Source organism: Choloepus didactylus, chromosome 18, assembly GCF_015220235.1.
Source record: "Choloepus didactylus isolate mChoDid1 chromosome 18, mChoDid1.pri, whole genome shotgun sequence".
NCBI classification, from domain to species: domain Eukaryota; kingdom Metazoa; phylum Chordata; class Mammalia; order Pilosa; family Megalonychidae; genus Choloepus; species Choloepus didactylus.
This window is the reverse complement of record NC_051324.1, coordinates 76,513,027-76,535,303: the sequence shown is the minus strand read 5'-3', so window position 1 is coordinate 76,535,303 and position 22,277 is coordinate 76,513,027. Positions and strand designations below refer to the sequence as shown.

Sequence of the window (22,277 nt, the reverse complement as noted above, 5' to 3'; positions counted from 1 at the left end):
CCGTGGCTTCCGTTAGCAGTTGACCTACACACGTACTCTGGCTCTAGTCGAGGATACTGAAAGACCTCATCTTATAATGAATTCTTCAAATTTCCAGTCAATATACTGGTCCTAAATTACTACTCTCACATGACGGAACACATGATTAATGAGGAGAAACTGGAGAAACACAGAGTAGAAAATTACAGTCACCTGCTACCCCACCAGCTCCCTCTGACCCGACAGTCTGCACCTCTTCCTTCCCAGGCAGCTGGAAAGGGGCAGCTGGAGCCCAAGGAGCCCCCAGCCCTGCAGGCCTCCCCGGGACCACCACTGGTGCACGCTGAGCCCCGCACCCAAGGCAGCCCCACCCAGGGCAGGCCCAGTCAGCTTTTAACCAAGTTTTTATTTTGGTGCTGCAAAAGCCATTAAAAAAATAAATGGTTTTGTCGTCACGCTTCCCCATCCCCTCCTCCAGGCTGGGCTTGTCCGGCAGTAAAAGCCACCATCTGAAGGTGAACCTCTCCTGCAGGACGAGAGAGAGCCCCAGCAGGATCTGAGAAAAACACTCCCTTGTCAAGCCTTCCTGCTTGAGAAGTCACAACATTCACGAAAGATGGGACCAAAGGTTTGTTTCTGGTGTTTGCACCAGGCTGAAGGCCAGCTCCACCTTGCAGCGCCCGCCTGGGGTGCCCCTCTCCTGCCTGTCCCCCATCACCCTTCAAGAGGGTGCGGATGTGGCTCCAGCTGCCTCACCTCGCGCCCGGGGTCAGCGCCTGGAGCCACAGCTGGGTCCCTGGAACCCCCCAGGGCTTCCCTGTGCTGGGACTGGCCCTGCGGGGCTGCAGTGAGAACCAGCACAGTTGTCCCAACACTAAGTTCACTGGAAGCCCCAGAAGGTTCTCTGTGAGAAGCACTGGGCAGAAACAAGTGTGAACAGTTACAAATCAGTACAGTTTATCTGTGGGCAGTGAGGTAGCAGGGGACTTTTATCCCCTTTGTTTCTGTTTTACAATGAACATCCATGATCCGAGTAATGCAAAGCAGGCTCCCATGCAGGGTGAGAACGTGCGGGGGCACACCCTGGGGGCCCCAGGCCGGCTGACCCCGGGGCCAGGAGCCAACCCAGACACGCAGAGGCCCACGTCTCACCCCCGCGGATCTAGGCGGCTTGGGTGTTCACGAGTATGTCTTAAAATATTCACTGCTCTATCATGTTTCACCAAACTTCACAGAATGTAGGAGAATACAACAATGTCACTTGAAAAACACAGCTTTTCACCAACTAGAATCTTAAGTTAACAAATCAACTGTGAATGAACAGACTTCTGCTACTGATTTCATTTGGACTAAACTTTTTTAAAACCCTCTAATTTCACACTTTCAGAACAAAACCGGCTCATCTAGAAATACCAGTAAGTTTCAAATACAAACAAGTCTAATAATATCGGTTAACTACAAATGTGAAAGTTCTTTCCCAATACTGCCACTCCCACTGGACACCCCCTGGTCTCCTTTGTGCTGGGAAAGATGAACCCCGACCTCAGGTGAGCCAGGCCCTTCCATCTCCCACTCAGGAGGGGCTGCGTGAGCCAGGCGGGTTTCAGGTGTCCCCACCTGTCTGCTTTCGCTGAGAAGTTTATGTGATACTTCACCAGGATTTCCCAACAGAGAGGATGGGTTGTGCCCAACTGTAAGAGGTTTTCCTTTCATCCAAGTCAAGGGAAACCGCGTGTCCTGACTTGCTGGAGGCACACCACGCCTGACTTTTGGCAGGTAGCAAAGAATAGCTCTCACACCACAACTCAATTTTTCTTACTTTGTGTAATATTTTATAGCAATAAAAAGCAAACACGCTGTTTTTACCTTAAGTGGTAGTAATCCTGTAATTCCAAATTCAACAATTTTTAAAGTATCAGACTAATAATTTATTGCCCATGTTTGCTGAAGGTTGCAAATCACATCTTCGTTCAAGTAAACCTGCATTTAATTTCATCCTCAAACCATAAAATTAAAGCTCACACCCAGTTAACAAGTGGTAAAACACAAGAAATTTCTTCAGGCCGTTTTTAAACCTTATCTGTACCCAGAAGAAGACTGAATGGCAATGCATTAGGTCTGACAGGAATGACCACCTAAGACTTCGTTCCCAGAAGTCAGGCCACGGAGAAACGCTGGGCGGGGAGAGGACCGGCTCCGCGCACTACCGCGTTTTCCAGGACAATCCGCTCTCCAGGAGGACGCCCGGCCACCCGGCCTGTGTGGCGCTGCCCCACGTGCCCCCCAACCACCACTGCCCTAAGACGTGATCACATTTACCCGGACAGTTCCTTTCTGGCATTTATGAAATGGCTCGGGCTGGTGCATCTTCACAGGGTGAGGTGGGAGAAGAGTTAATCCAAGTTTCTTCAGCAAAAAATGAGGAACGCATAAGAGAACGCGCACAACAAGCCGCCTGAATGTATTTGCTTAGGAAACTCATGTCCTCTGGGGAATCACAAAGGCCCCGAGGCTGCTTGTGGACCCCGCGCTGCACGCAGGGCCCCTCCCGGAGCCCACCCTGCCCCTCCTGCCTCTGTTTACCAGAATGACGCTCTGAGCTCACTTGTCCCCTTTGGTAGGATACACAGAAAGTACAGCTGAAGATATCAAGATTTTATCCTGGGTCAGAATTAATGGGCTTAAAAGCTGCTAATTAAATGTGGTCATTTATTATGAGCCAGGGAAGCAGAGGGCGAGGAACACGCCCGACCGATACTGGGCGGCCCTCCCCGCTCACCCGGCCCCCGTGACTCACCTCCCGCCCCGGGCCCAGGAATGCCAGGAGTCAGGACAGACCAGGAAGGGCTGGGCACACGCGCCTCCAGAGCCCGTCCGACCGGACTGAAGACGCTCCCGGGCGCGGCCGTGCGGCCCCGCAGAGCCCAGGGGGTGCGTTCATGGAGAAAGCACAAAGGCCGTGAGGCGGGAGAGCGCGCGCCCCGCCAGCTGCTGGTTTCGTGGTGTATAATTTACATAAACTCGTTAGCAAGCTCTCAGGAATGCCCAGGAAGTCGAGGAAGTGTAACCTCCCTTCGGATCAAAGGGTCCAAGTGTAACCAAATTAGCTTCCAGGGCAGACGCTGGATGCAGCCACACAGCAACCACCTTCTGCTCGAGCTGCAGCAGTCTTCAGGCCAGCCCGCCTGCCCCTCACGCCCTCGAGCACAGTGAATTTCTGAAATGCACCGACTCAGAAGACGGCGAGCTGCTCACCCACAGCAGCCGCACCCGCCAGAACCCACCTCCTCCCTCCACTCCCCTGGCCCGTCCACCCACGTGCTCGCCACGCCGTGGTCCCTGCACTCCTGAGCGGCCTTGTTCCCCCACATCGTGCTCCTGGAACCCCCACCCGCCTGCATCTGCTTGGCCGGCACCTGGACACTGCCAAAGCCTTAAAGTGTGACCAGTCGTAAGCCCCAAACACATGTCCTGCTAAGGCCACCATTTCTGTCGCAGGTGATATTTCACTTTGCCAAAATCACTGTTGAGATTAGTGTTTGATAACAAGTTCTGACGCTACAGAGTGCAGGGCTAGGCCTAGACCTTCCGGTACTGGGGGCCCCTGGCCCCAGCTGAGGATCTGCCTGCGTCTCCTCTCTTCTAAGACAGTGATGTGACCCTAGACTCAGGCTCAGCCTGTGACAAGACAAGAAGCTATCATCAGAAACAGGGTGAGGGCAGCCCTCGGCCCTGTGCACGTGGAGAGAACACGGGGACACTCTCGGTGAGGTGGGGTGGGCACATGGGATCCCCCACTTGCAGGTGAGGTGGGCGCACAGGGACCCCCTCTCGTGGGTGAGGTGGGGTGGGCACGCGGGGACCCCATCTCACACGTGGGGTGGGCACGCGGGATCCCCCTTGCAGGTGGGGTGGGCACACAGGATCCCCACTTGCAGGTGAGGTGGGTGCACAGGGACCCCCTCTCGTGGGTGAGGTGGGGTGGGCACGCGGGGACCCCATCTCACAGGTGGGGTGGGTGCACAGGGACCCCCTCTCATGGGTGGGATGGGCACGCAGGGACTCCATCTCACAGGTGGGGTGGGCACATGGGATCCCCCCTTGCAGGTGGGGTGGGCGCACAGGGACCTCCTCTCGTGGGTGGGATGGGCACGCAGGGACTCCATCTCACAGGTGGGGTGGGCACACAGGATCCCCCCTTGCAGGTGGGGTGGGCGCACAGGGACCCCCTCTCGTGGATGGGGTGGGGTGGGCACGCAGGGACCCCTCTTGCGGGTGGGGTGCAGCTGTTCTCTTCTCCCCTCCCTTTGCCATCTCTGAAAGTTCCGGGCTCCTGTGAAAGGTGCAGCTCCTAGACAAAAGACGAGGCTAAGAAGGAAATTCCTCAGGATCATTTCTGCTTTGAAACGGGAATGCCCACCTTAGGATTCCAGCGCTGCCAGGACGGGGATGGGCGTGGGGGAGGTGGGGCTGGGGTCCACAGCCTGCCCCCGGCCGGCCCTGTGCCTGCAAGTGGCAACACACCCGGCAGCTTCCCACGGCTCCGTCCCCAACTGCAGCCTCCACGAACACCTACCTACTCACCTCGGAGACTGCTGCACAGTGAATGAGATGTCGTTAACCCAAAGGTAAACAGTAAGAAAAACAAACTATTTCCTCTCATTCCCAAGTTACAGAATTGACTTCCAGGAAGTAGAGGATCAGGACAAGGGGACAGCGGCAGAGCCTCCCTGGGGGCTGCACCCTGTGCACGGGCAGGGCTCCCTCCCGCTGCCCAGCCCAGGCCACTGAGCCCTGGTGAGCTGTCCCGGTGGCGGTCGGTGCGGGATGGACGGAGGCAGCCACGCCCTGTCTGGGCCTCCCTCTCTGGACCTTCCTGGCCTCGGGTGACCCCTTATCCAAGCAACATCTGCCACCAATTCACCTGCAACATGAAACCAGTGCCCTCGAGCGCCTCCTTCCCTCCTCTCAGCTGCGGACAGGACGAGAAGACAGATGTGCTCCTGTCTCCCTCAGGCCATGCTTCCACTCCTCAGCAGGGGAACCCTCACACTTCTCCGGAGATCTGGCTGTGATGTGGGAACCAGGACGGCGCATCACGGCCGTGCCGCACTGCCCACAGCGTCCCTTCCCCAGCCTCCTGCACACGTGGTCAGGGAAACACCGGCCAAAACAGAGTGAGGCTCCTGGCACCAAGACCCTCCGAAGCCCACCCGCTGCCTGTGCCGTCCCCAGGCAGAGCGCGGACGGCACAGGCAGGTCCAGGTGCTGGCGTTCCCTGTGTCTGCGCAGCCTGAGGCGGCAGCACCAGGGACCAAGGTCTTCCCGGGGCAGGCGGGACGGTCCTTGGGGGGCTCTGAGACCCACCCGCGAAGAATTTGGGGGGGCTGACTCCTCAAGAGCCACGGGGAGGAGCTTCTAGACACATTTCCAGGTAAAGTGCACTTCTGAGCCTCGAGACGCTTCAGCTCGAGGAGGCCCCCGGGTCCAACACTGGCAGCTCTGTCCCCTTGCTCAGGGCGCCCTGCCCCAGCCCCAGCCACTTGAGAGAGTAAGAGCCTGCACACCCGACCCCCGCCAATTAAAAGAAATTTCAGTCCAAACACAGTATCAAATCAGTGTACCAAAGTTAGCCTCAGAGCTCACCACCCCAGACACACTTGCTCTACATTTTCCCAAAGCAAGGAGACGTCAGGCCTTGACAGCTGGGCGTGACACCTCTGGGGGGGGGGGGCACAGGCGAGCGTGAGGGGACCATGCCCAGAGCAGGAGCCCCGGCTCCACCTGCGCCGTGCATGTCACCGATGCCACATGACCTGCTGGCTTCAGGTCCTTCACAGTCAACCAGAGAAAGCGGATCCTTCCCTTTCTCACAGAGCTGTTCTGAAGAGTGTTAATTTACCTCTTGAAGGCTTTGAAGATGAAGTATGCTGGTAAGTACCGTTATTAGTGGATGTTCCAAGTGCCAGTGCACAAAAACTGGAAAACGAAAGGCTGAACAATATCAAGCTCCTCCAGAGAAGCATAAACCACCTGTGGGCCCCCATCACCGAAGCGTCCACTGCCCTCAGGGACAGCCTCTCCCGGGGGGAAGGCCGCATACAGCCGACTTTTCGGAGTCCGTCTCCTGCTGGCGCAGTCAGCGTCAGGCACCTGCGTGCGCCAGGCCACCAGGGGCCTCTCACCATGCACCAAGCACACACCAGCCAAAGACCCCAGACTCCCCCCAAGCCTTCCTGTCAGAACTGATCACTCAAGAAACGCTCTCCAGTCCTGAGCTGCTTCCTTTCCACAGGCCACCCCTTTAAAGCTACGTTATTTGCTTGCTCATAACTACTTTTTGAACACCAGTTGTGGGAAAGGCCCCCAAAGGCCGACCCCGTGACCAAGAAGACACGCCCACGCACCATGGCCCCAGGGCTTACCTCGCGATCTCGCTCACAAAGGGCCGCAGCTCCTGCGGGGCGTAGGCGCGTGCGAAGGCCCAGCACACATAGCAGGCAGCGTCCCTGACGTTGGCACCGACACTGCAGGCACCCCGCTTCTCATCGTACGTCAGCGCCTTCAGGATCACAGCGACAACTATGGCAGGAAACAGGACCGTGAGGGCAGGCACACAGTGGGCAGCGCGTAAAACAAAGGGGGATATCAGCTCAAATCTGGGGTACCGCTGGGAAGGCATCAGCTCGAATGGGGGGTACAGCTGGGATGGCATCAGATCAAATCGGGGGGTATGGCTGGGAAAAAAGCCACCCAAACCCAAGAGAGGTGAACGGTGCTCGGAGGCTCTAGCATGTTGGGGGGCCTGCCAAGGGGTACACGTGGACAAGGAGAGTCAGAGAAAAGCAAATTCCCGTCAAGCAGGGAAGAAAACAAACGGAGTTGGGGCTGCAGGCAAATTAGGTAAAAGTATCTCAACTTTTACATAGACCACAAAAGGGGGCTCCCCTCTAATTCTGGCCAGTTACCACTGAATAAGCACCCTCAGAGAGCAGAGGGGAACCCCAAATTACGTAAGACATCACTCTTTGCTCAGGGAGGGATTTTTGCTCAGGAAGATCAAACCATGGCTACTTCTATGTTAACTTGAAGGATAATTCATACCCGTTTTATTATTGAAACAGTATTACTTACCGCAATTTTGCATATTCAAGTATATAGTCCATTTTCCTGTATGTGTGATTGAAAAATTTAATATTGGGCATGTGGTTTTTGATGTTAAGATATAACAGAATCGCAAGAAAAATGGTTTAGAGTATTGGAATGTTTTTTAAAACTAAAATTTTATTGTATTATCTGTTTATTAAATTCATGTATTTCAAACATTTGAGAAGGATTTGTTTTAAAGGTTGTATAAGTTACTTAGAGAAAAATAAGGGGGAGTATTTGTAAAAACATATTTTAAAAAGAAAAAGCACTACATTTATGAATACAGTTTGAAATATTTAAGAGAACTTAATTTTGTAAATTTAACCAAACAGTAATTTTAAAAAGCCTTTTAAACGTGATTATTAAAATGTAACAGGAAAAAAGCTTAAAGGGAAAAATTTTTAACTTGCAGCTCAAAAATAGAGAGTTAATTTTAACTCCCCCGGCATGAGTTGGTCTCCCAGTTTCCCCCATGATCCCCCGATGCCCTTACCCAGACTCACGGATTCCCCCAGGGCACCCCCCTGCCCGCCAGCAGAGCCAATCCCGGAGCCTGGCCCCGCCCAGCCTGCTCTCAGGCCCCTCTCCTGGGGGGGAGCCCCTGACGTCCCCCATCCTCTCTGGGGGGGGCCTGACACCCCCATCCTCCCCGGGTGGGGGGAGCCTCCAACACCCCTGCCCTCCCTGGGGGTGCCATGCAGGCTCCACGGGGCAGGAGGCCCGACGCCCAGGAGACGTGGGGCTGGGCGGACGCGAAGGCTCCTGGTAAATGCCGAGGCCGACTTCCTGACAATGGAGCCTGGGTGCGGACCCCTGGGGAGCAGGGCAGCGGCTGAACTGAACAGAGCCACCACACTCACTGTGGATAAAGCAAATTAAACCCAATAAGCGATTTAAAAATGATTACTTCAATTCGAATTAAACCAAACCTACAAAATCTATAAAAATTCCAGTTTACCTGGAACTCCTAGCCCCGGAGCGCCACCCGCCTTCGTGCCGCACCAGTGGCCCGCTCACGGCCTAACGGGCGTCAGACTCGCTGGCGGTGGCGCCGCCGGGAGGTAAGCACCGCAGAGGCACCCTCGGCGCGGCTCCAGGCTCCCAACAGTCGGGCATCCGCAGCTCCAGCGCCTGAGGGAAACCCGGATGCTAAGTGCTGACCCAGTTTACCCTCCACTGGACAAAATCAGTTTCGAAACAGACAACTGTGAGTGACGGAGGTCAGTTCTGCCCCTGCACCAACGACGCAGAAACCACCCTGCGCCTCCCCGGGGAAGCCCCCCAGGACCCTGGCCACAGTCCATCTGACCAGGGCGTCGTGGAGACCAGGTATCTCTTCCCGGGTGAGACAGAGACAGTTTTCAAAAGCAGGTTAACTGTCTGGTTAGTAAATCAATCGTCAGGAAGGAGAAGACATAAGCAGACACAAATTTTGGAACTGTGCCCCATCAGTGGGTACTGGCCTTGGCAGACACGTGGGCCTCCTCGTGGCTTACTGGTGTCTACTGAGGAAGATCTATCCAGGGAAGTCCAAGCACTGGTCCGTCGGACCCAAGGAGGGGTTCAGTTGGTCTCTGGACAAGGGGCGTGTGCTTTCTCGACCTGAGGTCGTGTGCCACATGCCACATCCTTCTGGAGGACGCTCACGTCGCCTCCACAGGCATCAGCCGTGGGACCGCGGGGAAGGCCGGCGCCTCGTCTGCGACTCGGAGAGAAAGAGCGGCCCGGGAGGATGGGGCGGCTGCCCTGTGAGCATCTATCGCAACCCCAAGGCCTCGGCACTGTGCGCGAGACGAGGACACCACAGCGCATGCCTGGGGCCCTGCAGCACACACCCCAAACGTCTTCAGCCACCCGTGGTGCCGCCTCCCACCCCCGCAGTCCCCCGACAGCTGGCACTCCACCTGGACTCACCTTTCTCTGCTGAGATGGTTATTTTTCTTAACTGCCTCAGTCCAAGACCTAAGTCGTGTGCCTCCTCCCGCCCGCTCGGGCCGGTCTGACACCCCGTGTGGTGCGCCCCTCTGTGGGGGCACATCCAGGCCTGGGAGCGACGCCACTCTCCCCGCTTCCTTTTCCTTGGAAATTCCAGAGTCGAGATCAACGGGGGAGGCGTGTCTGCGCCGTCGCTGTGTGCTGCCCTGGGCAGGGGGCCACGCACGTGATGCTGGCCCTCTGACAGGGAGGCCTGGCTGTGCCCCTCACAGAGCTGCATTGGGGGGCACAGCCCCCTCGGCCCCGAGAGCCCAGCCCACCACGTGGGACCTCCCCACTCTGGCCCACCGGAGATGTGCTCAGGAATCTTTCTCCTGCTCCGGCTCGCAAGCCTCTGCTGACCACTCCAAACACCTGCAGCCCTGGCCAGGGGAGGACGTCCCCCCGGAAGGCCCCGCTGCTGCCGGCGACAAAGTGAGGGCTGGGGAGAGCCCGGCCTGCAGGAAAGAGGCGCTCACGACGAGTCCAAGGGACCCTCACTCCTCTAATGAGGACATGGCAGACACGGGCAGCAGTTCAGTAAGTGCCACGCCCAGGAGTAGGGCCATGGCCAGCGCGGACGAGGCACGAGGGGCAGGACCAGCCTCAGAGGCCATGCCCGGCACCCACAGGGTGGGAGCGCCCCGAAACTTCAAAGTTATCATCAGACAAAATTTAAACACCAACATCTCTTCCTACAGGCTTAAAAATAAGGAAACTGTTCAATGGCTTTGAACAAAGCCCTTTCTCAGGGTTCCAGTTACACCCTGCAGATGCATGTCAAATAGCCAAGATTCCCAGAGGGCTTCCTTTTGGCAGCCAGGAGTCCAGCAAGTAATTCAAACACCATGCTCCAAGACAGCGTGTCATTTGTCTAACTCCAAGAGCCTAAGGAAGAAGCAGCCTCCGGGGAGAGAATCAGCTTAACCCCCAGCGCTCTGTGCACCCAGCCTGGGCTGCCGGCCGCGCCGCCCTGGCGACAGGCCTCCAACCCACCGGGACAGGCCGCCAGCCAGCACGGCAGCTCCGGCTCCCGAGAAGTCCTGAATTACACTGATTTGAAACAAACAAACTGCTTAAGGCGTAAACCGGATTTTGCCAGGTTCCTGAAGGCATTTCTGGCCCAAACCACAAGCAGCTCAACCTCCCCATTTGGAGCCGGGCGGGAAGGGATGGAGCCAGAGCTTGCCAGAGGCCAGGAGCAGGGGCCTGTGTGGCCAGCGCTGAGCCTTCTCATTTTGGCCCCAGGTACAAACAGCTGTCACGCCATCCTCAGACATGCAGCTCACCTGCTCGGACAGAGCACCACGCTGAAGTTGCTGGGGGCACGAAGTACTGACACACCGACCACCTGGGTTCTTGCTTTCGGTCCCCACAGGACACTTCAGAAAAGCTGCCCTACAGGGTCTTCTGCAGAGCCCACGGCCAGCCTGCAGGAACCGAGGGGCCGTGCACCCCCTGCTTGGCACAGAGCAGACATGGGTGCTGGTGCTGGGCCGATGGCGAGGGACCCCTCCCCACAGAACGGATGACAGAGAGCCTGAGTCTGAGCTGCAGCTCTGCGGAGGCCCCTACAGGGTGGGGTGGGCACCTGGGCCCCACATTGCCCGGCTGTTCTGCCCGCGACACTGCCCACACACAGGCCCCCGCGCACTGGAACACGCATGGCCGCGCCTGAGCAGGAAGCCCTCCCACCCACCCCCTACGAGCAAGACTGGGGTGGGTGCAGCTGACAGCCACGGGTCACTGGACAGGGGGCCCCACTGCGTGTGAAGCACCCATTCGAGGAGCCGGGGCTGCCGTGCACTCAGCCAGGGCGGAGGAGGAAAGCCCAGGCTCAGCCAGAAGCCACCTGGAGTCTGACCCAGAAAACACTTCGCAAGGACCACGGCCACTGGCAGGCAGCGCCGCCTCGCCCACAGCGGCAGCCCCTGCTCTGCCCCAGGGTACCCACGGCCGGGAGCTGGGCTTGATCTCTGGAGGAACAGAGACAAGTAAGTGTGTCCGTGAGACAGGACAAAGGCCTTGCTGTCCCCGCCAGTTTGAGGTTTAAGGTAAATCCATGTAATAAGGAACTTGGGGGAGACCCAGAGCCACCTCCAAACTCTCCAGGAAGCGTTGCTGGATGGGAAAACTCTGTCCCAAACCCTCCCAGCCACCCATGGAACCATTCCTCAAGAAAGTGGGGGTCAGGGCTTCACACCCAATCTTTCAAAATATTGTTTACAAGCATCAAAACAATGATTTTCTCTCTCTAACCTTTCAATGTCTTTTTATCTGTTCCATTAAAAATAAATTGGGGCAAAAAAAAGGACTCGCCATAAAGCCCGGCAACTGCTCCCTTGAGCATTTATCCCCGAGGGACGAAAGCTCATTCTCACACGGGAACTTGGACACCAGCGTTCTCAGCAGCTGTACACATAATGGCCCAAATCCGGAGAGGACCCGAGGTCCTTCAGCAGGTGGACCGCCACCCTGTCCACCCACAGCCGTAACGAGCAGCGAGAGGCTGACACGTGCACGGCTCAGACGGCCCTGAGGACAGCATGTGCAGTGAAGAAAGCCAAGCTCGAGCACATGCCACACAGTCCCACTTAGGTAACACCCCTGCACTGACGAATCGCAGAGATGGAGGAAGACTGGCAGGTACTGGGTGCCAGGGATGTGGGGCTGTGATGGGGTCATTTCCTGTGGCTGCTGCGACGTGACAGGTACCAGAAACAGACGTCCTAGAACAGCAGAAGCATATTCCCCACAGCCCTGCAGGCCAAGGCCAGACATTGCGCTCCCCCTGAGACCTGGGGCAGAGCCCTTCCTTGCTTCTCCCGCAGTCCTGGTGGTCACTCCAGCCCGTGCCTCCATCTCCACACGGCCACCTCCTCCGTGGGCCTCTTCTCCAGCTCTGCGGGCTCCGGGCTCATCCTAACTGTGTATGACCTTCTTTAACTTGACCACAGCTGCAAAGACCCTATTTCCAGGTGAGACCACATGTGCAGGGACTGGAGGTCAGGCCTCCCAAGTACCTTTCAGGGGACCCAACTCAACCCGTAACGTGGGATGACGTGAGGGAGCCCCTGGGACAGGTGAGTGTCTGCGGTGGGCATCATGCAAAGGTCCCTGTGGGTCGAGCAGCACAGGGGTGCGTGCACACACACACACACACACTCAGGGAACACGCGTATGTGCAATGCTGAGAGCTGAACAAGCCCGTGCACTGGTCAACATCAGCTTCCCAGGTTTGAAGCTGAAAGTAGCCAGGACGTCACCACTGGCAGAGGCTTTGTGCAGACCATCTGCCCTGCTGAGGGGCTGGCCCCCTGCTTTGGTTTCTGCAGTTCATTCATTCACTTATTCTCCTTGTTTTTGCCTTCAAGAAAAACTTTATTTTCTAATAAATATGGACCAATTGGAGGTTGTAAAGAAACGTACAAATAAGATCTTTTCATCCATTCCAATTAGGAGGCATTTTAAATATGTTTTTCTCTTGCCTAACTGATCTGGTTAGGATTTTCCAGCAGGCATCCTTGTCTTGTTCCAGATCTTAAAGGCAAAGCTTTCAGTCTTTCACCACTGAGTATGATGTTGGCTGTGAGTTTTTCATATATGCCTTTTATCCCATTGAGGAAGTTTCCTTCTATTCCTAGTTTTCTAAGTGTTTTTATCAAGAAATGGTACTGAATTGGTCAGATGCCTTTTCTGCACCAATCAATAAGATCATATTTGTTAGTTTTTTAACTTCATTCTATTAATGTAGTGTGCCGGTTTGGATGTATCATGTCCCCCAAAACTCCGTGTTCTTTGATGCAATCTTGTGTGGGCAGTGTTGATTAGATTGTAATTCTTTGAGTGGTTCCATAGAGATGCGCCCCACCCAACTGTAAGTGATAACTCTGACTGGATAGTTTCCACGGAGGTGTGGCCCTGCCCGTTCAGCATGGTCCTTGATTAGTTTACTAGAGCACTATATAAGCTCAGATAGAAGGAGCGCGTTTGCTACAGACAAGACGGACGCTTTGAAGAACACACAGGAGCTGAGAGAGGAGCTGCAACTTATAGAGACATTTTGGAGATGGCCTTTGAAAGCAGACTTTTGCTCTGGAGAAGCTAAGAGAGGACAAATGCCCCAGGAGCAACTGAGAGTGACATTCTGAAGAGAAGCTGCAGCCTAGAGAGGAACGTCCTGGGAGAAAGCCATTTTGAAACCAGAACCTCGGAGCAGACACCAGCCACGTGCCTTCCCAGCTAACAGAGGTTTTCCAGATGCCATTGGCCATCTGCCAGTGAAGGTATCTGATTGTTAATGCTTTACCTCGGACAATTTATGGCCTTAAGATTGTAAGGGTGTAACCAAATAAACCCCCTTTTATAAAAGCCAATCCATTCCTGGTAATTTTGCATCCCAGCAGCATTAGCAAACTGGAACATGTAGTGTATGACACATTAATTGATTTTCTTATGTTGAAACAACCTTGCATACTTGGGATAAATCCCACTTGATTTCGGCGTAAAATTCTTTTAATGTGCTGTTGGATTCGTTTGCTAGAATAATGTTGAGGATTTTTGCGTCTACATTCAAACAGGATATTGATCTGCAGTTTTCTTTTCTTGTGGTATCTTTATCTGGGTTTGGTATGGGGGTGACATTGGCCTTACAGGATGAGTTAACTTCTTCAGAAGAGTTTGAGCAGGATTGGTTAATTCTTTGAATGTTTGGTAAAATTCACCAGTGAAGCCATCTGGTCCTGAGCTTTTCTTTATTGGAAGGTTTTTGATAACTGATTCAATCTCTTTACTTGTTACTCATCTGTTGAGATTTCTTCTTGACTCATTGTAGGTAGTTTGTGTGATTCTAGGAGTTTGTCTATTTCATCCAGGCTATCTAAGTTGTCAGCCTACAGTTGTTCATAGTATCCTCTTACAATCCTTTTTATTTCTGTGGGGTTGGTAGTAATGCCCCCCACCCCCCACCATTTCTGTTCTTAGTTATTTGCATCCTTTCTCTTTTTCTCTTTGTCAGTCTAGCTAATGGTTTTCAGTGATACTGATCTTTTCAAAAAACCAACTTTGGTTTCGTTGATTCTCTTTTTAATTATTTTCATTTATCTGCACTCTAATCTTTATTTCCTTCCTTCTGCTCTCTCTGGGTTTAGCTTGCTCTTCTTATTCTAGACCATTCACTTGTAAGGTTAGGTCTATGATCCATGATCTTTCTCTTTACTAACAGCAGTATAGAGAGTCATAAATATCCCTGTCGGCACTACCTTTGCCACATCCTATGTTCTGCTATGCTCATGTTTTCATTTCATTCACCTCAAGATATTTCCTGATTTCCCTTATGAGCTTTTCTTTGATTCATTGGTTGTTTAAGAACTTGTTTAAATTTCCACATCTGTAAATTTTCCAGGTCTCCCTCTGTTACTGATTTCTAACTTTATTCCACTGCTGTCTAGGAAGATATATTGTATGACTTCAATGCTTTTTTAATTCATTAAAACTTATATTTTGTGACTTAACATATGGTCTATCCTGGAGAATGATCCATGTGCACTTGAGAAGAAGGTGTATTCTGCTGCTCTTGGGTAAAGTGTTCTATATATGTCTGTTAAGTCTAGTTGATTTATAGTATCGTTCAAGTCTTCTATCTCATAAATGATTTTCTGTCTAGATATTGTATCCATTACTGAAAGTCATGTATTAAAGTCTCCTACTATTACTGTAGAAACATCTATTTCTCACTTCAAATCCGTCAATATATGCATATATATTCATATATTCAAAATATATATTCATATATTTTGGGGCTCTGCTGTTAGGTGCATATATATTGAAAATCGTTGTGTCTTCTCATTGAATTCATCCCTTTACCAACATATAATCACCTTCTTTGTCCTTCATAACAGTTTTTAACTTAAAGTCCATTTTATCTGATATTAATATAACTACTCCAGTTCTCTTTTGGTTACCATTTGCATATTATATTTTTTCCATCTTTTCACTATGTCTTTGAATTTAAGGTGAGTTTCCTGTAGACCACATATATTGCTTGTGCTTTTTTATCCTTTCTGCCAATCTCTGCCTTTTGACTGAAGAGTTTAACACATTTACATTTAAAGTAACTACTGATAATTCAGGACTTTCTTCTCCCATTTTACTATGTGGTTTTTCTAAGTATTTTACCTTTTCATCCCTCAGTTCTTCCGTTAATGCCTATGTTCGCCTCTATTTGATTTTTTTGTAGTGTATCATTTTGAGACCCTTCTCATTTCCTTCTGTATATATTTTACATTTATTTTCCTTGTGGTTACCATGGGGCTAAAATCTAACGTCCTAAATCTGTAACAATCATGTTTGACTTGATACCAACTTAACCTTAACAGCATACATACATACTGTTCCTATACCCCTCCATCCCCCCAATCATTTTGTTCTACTTGTTACAGATTATATCTTTATAGTTGTATGTTCAGAACCATACATCTGTCATTATTTTTATGCGTTTGCATTTTAGAATCCGTAAGAAGTAAAAAGTGGAGTTACATACCAGAAAATGCAATACAATAGTACTGGGCATTTATAATTACCCATACGATTACCTTTACCAGAGGCCTTTGCTATGTCACATCATCCTATCGTCTAATGTCCTTTCCTTTCAGTCTGAAGAACCACCTTTGGCATTGCTTGTAGGGCAGTTCTAGCAGTGACAAAGTCCTTCAGCTTTTGTTTATCTGGGAATGCCTCAATCGCTCCCTCATTTAAAAAAAAAAAAAAAATCTCACCAGACATAAAATTCTTGGTGGCAACTGTTTTCTTTCAGCATGTTAACTATTTCTTCTCACTGCCTCCTTGCCTCTGTGGTTTGTGAGGAGACATCGGCGCTTAATCTTATTGGAGCTCCCTTGTGCATAACACATTGCTTTTCTCTTGCAGCTTTCAGAACTCTCTCCTTCTTCCTGACATTCGACAGTTTGACTACTGTGTGTCTGCATATGGTCCCCTCTGAGTTTATTCTCTTTGTCGGGCTTCTAGAATGTGCATATCCTGTCTTTTGTTAAATTTGGGAAGTTTCCTGCCATTATTTCGCTGAATATTCTTTCTGCCCCTTTATTTCTTTACCCGGGACTCCGACAGAGCATACATTGACACACTTATGGTGTCCCAATAGATTTCTTAGGCTATATTTGCTTTTCTAAAAATTCTTTTCTCTTTTCGCTCCTCAGTCTAAGTCATGTCAATTGCCTTGTCTTTGAATTCACTGATTCTTTCTTTTGCCAGCTCCAATCCGCTATTGAAACCTTCTTGGGAATTTTCCATTTCAATTACTGTGGTCTTCAACTCCAGTATTTCTCTTTGGTTCCTTTTCTAAAATTTTTATCTCTTTTTTGAAATTCTCATATTGCATATTACTGTTTTCCTGATACCCTTTAGTTATCCCTCCATGTTTTCCTTTATCTTCCTAAGCATACTGAAGGTCATTTTCTTACAGTCTTGTCCAGTGTGTCCAAAGTCTGGTCATCTTCATTGATGGTTTCTGGATTTTTCTCTTCTTCCTTTAGATGGGCCATCATTTTCTGTTTCTTCGTTTGTCTTGTAATCATCTTTTTTTGCACACTGCACATTTTTATATTGTAAAGTGTTAACTCTGGGATGTAGTTCCTGGGCTGCCTGTTTCTTAAGTTTGTATCCAGCTAGTGATAGGGCAGAAATTTCCTTGAGTACCAGGAGCTAACAAAATCAAATGAGCCAAAACAAACACGACCTTCTACAGACTTTGCAGATCAGCTTCGCCCTGGCTGGTGCTCTCCTTTGGGGTGCAGCCTCCTATCCAGAAGTCCAGAAGACCAGCCCAAGGTGAAAGTGAAGTGCAGGGTCCTCCCTTGTCTCTTCTGAATCTGCATCTTCTCCTGGGCTTTTGCTTCCTCTTGGCCATTGGAATTCCCATTATCAGGAATTTGAATGCCACCTCCACTCACTATGAAACAGACTGCTTCCCCCCCTGGTATCATACAACTTTAAAGCACGTAATCCTCTGCCTCGGGATGCTGTGACTTCACTGTTTCTCACGCTGCTTTCGCTGTCTGCAGGGTAAGTTTGGGAGGGTGAACCAGAGACAAGGCTCCTGATTCAGGCTTTCCTACTACCACCCAACAGACTGGCACCGACACACAGGCACCCCAGGATGGGCACAGGGGCTACTCTGCTCCTTCCGGAACACAAAGGGAGTGCAGGCCGGCTCCACCCTGTGCCAGGGAATGTGGGGGAGGGCCCGGCAAGGATGCCTTGCACGTCGGCTATTTTTAACTCTGCGTCTTCTTGATTCTGCACTCACCCACTTACTGGAACACTTCAATCATTTTCTGAGTTTTGAGGAATATGGCTCTGCCAATTTTTGCTAATTATTCAAAGGTTCTGTGGAGGATCACTCCCTGACGCATCTCACACCTCCACCTTGGACGACAGGAAACCACAGGTCCAGGTTTGTTTTGTTCTGTTTTTTTAAACACTTTTTATTGCAGTATAATACACACATCCCAAAGGGCACACATAATGTATATGAGGTTTATGAACTCTCACAAACTGCACACACCCAGCTCAGGAAGCAGAACACCGCCAGAGCCCTGAAACACCCGCCCCACCCAGCCAGCCCTCCCTTCACTCACCGTCACACTGCGAGAGAGGCAAGAAGGGACCCCGCTCCCGACTTCTAACAGACCAATCAATTTTCTCGGCTTTTGTTCTTTTTATAAATAGAATTACACGGCATGCACTTTTTTGTTTGTTTGTTGCTTGTAAAATAGAATTTAATAAAAAAATGCCATACAAACAATCCAGATTTTTTTAACTGGGGTGGGGGATAAAGGGGTGAGTACAAGGATATCCACATTTCTTAAGCTTTCAGTTGATTCTGAATCTGATATAGAAAGTGATCATGAACATAAACCTATCCAGTTAGTACTAAAGACACCCTGATGTTCTTGAGGAAAATCAGGTCTAATCAATCAGCTCGCTCTCCGAGATACTGTAACAGGCTTTCCCTCTTGAGGCTGTTACCTCTCTCAAGAATGATGGCTGCCAGCAGTCCCTTTCTCCAAGACGGACGTGTTTTCCAGTAGACCCAGCGTGCCAGCGTTTTGCCTGGTGGAGCCAGCACTGCCCCAGGGCATATCCTCCCTCCTCCAGCTCGCCGGCTCCTGGGAAGGCTTTGCCTAGTGACTGGCAGGGTTAGGAGCTGGGGAGGAGGTGGAGGTGCAGGGAGGGTGCAGGGCCACCGTCCACGAGCCTAGGGGGTCAGGGCCACCGTCCACGAGCCAGGGTGTATGTGTGTACATGTGTGTGCAGGACCACCATCTGGGAGCCTGGGAGCTAGGGGTGTGCGAGGCCACCGTCCACGAGCCGGGGTGTGTGAGTGTGTATGAGTGTGCGTAGGACCACCATCTGGGAGCCTGGGAGCTGGGGGTGTGCAGGGCCACCGTCCACGAGCCGGGGTGTGTGTGTGTGTGTACATGTGTGCGCAGGACCACCACCTGGGAGCCTGGGAGCTGGGGGTGTGCGAGGCCACCGTCCACGAGCCGGGGTGTGTGAGTGTGTACGAGTGTGCGCAGGACCACCTGGGAGCCTGGGAGCTGGGGGTGTGCGAGGCCACCGTCCACGAGCTGGGGTGTGTGAGTGTGTATGAGTGTGCGCAGGACCACCACCTGGGAGCCTGGGAGCTGGGGGTGTGCGAGGCCACCGTCCACGAGCTGGGGTGTGTGAGTGTGTATGAGTGTGCGCAGGACCACCACCTGGGAGCCTGGGAGCGGGGGTGTGCGAGGCCCCGGCCACCCCGCCGGCGAGAGGTGCTGAGGCTGGAGCACCCGGTTTCCGGGGACACGTGGTCTCCCTGCCTTTGCCCGGTCACTCCCTCTCTCTGGAACGTTCTCCCCGTCTTTTCCCACAGACACTTCCTATTCGCCTCAAAGACAGACCAGGACGACACGCCCCCGAGGTGTCCAGACAGCTGAAGCTCCTCGAGTGGACGGCCTCGGGGTGGGTGCGGCCACAGCGCAGGGCCCGGCTCGCCGCTGGCACCTGGTCGAAGGCAGCCGAGCCCACCCAAACCTGCCGTTTCTACTTGTGTAACAGCACAGGAAGGGCTGCTAAGCAGAGAACTGGTGCATGTTCCCATGTCCCAGGGCTTTACTCATGGGCATAGCGGAGCCCCCGGCCCGTTTACCTCTTCACAGCACTCTCGGGGTGACCACGCCTGGCTGCAGGGAGACGGCACAGTCTGAACAGAAGGCAGCTCAAGCCAGAAAAACAACCAGCGTCACTGAAGCAGGCCCCCAAAAACCCACAATGCACTTTGCATTTCCATGAAATGATGAAAAAAGTCACCATTAAGAGCACAGCCTTCCACTGTGCTCAAACACCTCTCTCCTTGTAAGTCACCCGGGTCATTTCAGCCATTACAGACAGTTTCCACCTGGTGGTCCTCAGCCCTGGCTGCTGCCACACTTGCCCAGGGTGCTCCTGAGAAACGCAGCGGCCCAGGCCGGGGCTGAGCGTCCAGGCTCCGCCGAGTCCCAGAAGGCAGGGTCCCAGAGCACCACACAGGCTAAGGGCAGCCCTCCCTGCAAAATCACGCTGCAGTGTCGACTGACGCATTTCCCCTGCAGCCCCAGAGGCTGTGGCGCCCCAGAGGCTGTGGCTTGCGGTTAATACCTAAAACTTGAAAAGGAATTTAAGCAGAATTCATTAAGTATAGAAATTGGAAAAAGAAAGTATGACATCAGTAACGTTCCTATACACTAGAAATGACTTCAGTGAAGAGACACTCAAGAAAAAGATTCCATTCTCAACACCAACTAAAAAAATCAAGTACCTAGGAATAAACTTCACCAAGGATGTAAAATACCTCTACAGAGAAAACTACATAACTTTACTAAAACAAATAGAAGGGACCTAAAAAGATGGAAAAATATTCCCTGTTCATGGGTAAGAAGGCTAAGTATTAATAACATGCCAATTCTACCCAAACTCATCTACAGATTCAATGTAATTCCTATCTAAATTTCAACAACCTACTTTGCAGACTTGGAAAAGCTAGTTACCAAATTTATTTGGAAGGGGAAGATGCCTCAAATTGCTAAAAACATTCTAAAAAAGAAAAATGAAGTGGGAGGACTTACACTCCCTGGGTTTGAAGCTTATAAAGCCACAGTGTCAAAACAGCATGGTACTGGCACAAAGATAGCCATACTGATCAATGGAATCGAACTGAGAATTCGGAGATAGACCCCCAGAGCTATGGTCAACTGATCTTTTATAAGGCCCCCAAAACCAATGAACTGGGACATAGCAGTCTATTCAACAAATGGGGCTGGGAGAGCTGGATATCCATATCCAAAAGAATGAAAGAGGACCCCTACCTCACACCCTACACAAAAATTAACTCAAAATGGATTAAAGACCTCAATGTAAGAGACAGTACCATAAAACTTACAGAAGATAATGTAGGGAAACATCTTGAAGACTTTGCTTTAGGAGGTCACTTCTTAGATCTTACACCAAAAGGACAAGCAACAAAAGAAAAAATAGATAAGTGGGAACTACTAAAACTTACAAGCTTCTGTACCTCAAAGGAATTTGTCAGAAAGAATGAAGAGGCAGCCACTCAATGGGAAAAATATTTGGAAACCTGTATCTGACAAAAGACTGATATCTCGCAAATATAAAGAAATCCTACAACTCAACGACAACAGTACAGACAGCCCAATTACAAAATGGGCAAAAGATACGAAAAGACAGTTCTCTGAAGAGGAAATTCAAATGGCCAAGAAACACATGAAAAAATGTTCTGCTTCACTAGCTATCAGGGAGTTGCAAATTAAGACGGCAACGAGAAATCATCTCCCATCAATTAGATTGACTGCCATTATGCAAACAAGAAATTACAAATGCTGGATAGAATGTGGAGAAATTGGAACTCTTATTCATTGTTGGTGGGACTGTATAATGGTTCAGCCACTCTGGAAGTCAGTCTGGCAGTTCCTTGGAAAACTACATATAGAGTTACCCTTCGATCCAGCAATTGCACTTCTTGGTATATACTCGGAAGATCTGAAAGCTGATATCTGCATGCTAATGTTCACAGCAGCAATATTCACAATTGCCAAGAGATGGAAACAACCCAAATGTCCTTCAACAGATGAGTGGATAAACAAAATGTGATATATACACATGATGGAATACTATGCAGCAGTAAAATGGAATGATGTTGTCAAACGTATGACAATATGGATGAATCTTGAAGACATAATGCAGAGCAAAATAAGCAAGGCACAAAAAGAGAAATACTGTATGTCACCACTAATGTGAACACTATGAAAAATGTAAAATAAATGTTTACATCGTAGAATGTATGGGACCTAACGATAGACAGGAAATAGTGAAGGGGGAACGATAATCTAATAAGAACAGATAAGTTATGGAGGGTAAACTTTATGTTATGGGAATGCTCAGGAACGACTATGGTTTGTTCATTTCTGGGGGGTATGGTAGGAACAAGTTTGCAGAAATGTAGTTATGTTAGGTTATTTGTTTTTCTTGTTCCTTTGTTGGATTATAGTCTGTTTATTTTCTTGGGTTAGGGTAGGAACATGTTGGAAGCAATGTAGTTATTTTACACTGGTCTTTCTTTTGGTTTTGTTTGAAATGTTATTTTTTACATTTGTTTTTAATGTTTTGATAAAGTTAAAAATAAAACAATGAATGAGTGTGGAAAAAAAGTAAATGAACAATGGTGGTAGGAGGGGAATGGAATGTTTGGGATGTTCTTTCTTATTCTAATTTTTATTTTATTTTTTGGAATAATAAAAATGTTCAAAGATCAAAAAAAAAAAAAAAAAGAAAGTATGACATCAACTCTCCAATTACTGAAAACAAATTAAAACAATCAGGAAAAGAGACATTCTTTGTAACAAAAAGAAATCATTTAAAATATCTTTGAAAAGCCAATTAGACAGTTATAAGTCCCTGATGCTAATCACTGCTGAACACAAGCGCAAACATACACGTACACGTATCTGTACACAGACACATGCAACACCACGTGTGAGTCCCAAATAGCTCACTCCGGATCCTGCTCGTTGTGCAGCAAACACATGAAACCCCGGTCAGGCGAGTCGGGGCAGCCCCGA

At 50.6% G+C, this 22,277-nt stretch overlaps 1 protein-coding gene across 3 annotated transcripts in view; it reads right to left on the bottom strand.

Annotated features, from left to right (window-relative positions):
* The window catches only part of TBCD (tubulin folding cofactor D), a 229,186-nt gene that overhangs the window by 91,967 nt on the left and 114,942 nt on the right, over positions 1-22,277 (bottom strand). For all 3 annotated transcript variants that reach the window (XM_037810609.1, XM_037810608.1, XM_037810611.1), the window contains one exon: positions 6,405-6,561. In XM_037810609.1, coding sequence (XP_037666537.1) covers positions 6,405-6,561 — 157 coding nt within the window. The remainder of the gene's footprint in view (positions 1-6,404; positions 6,562-22,277) is intronic.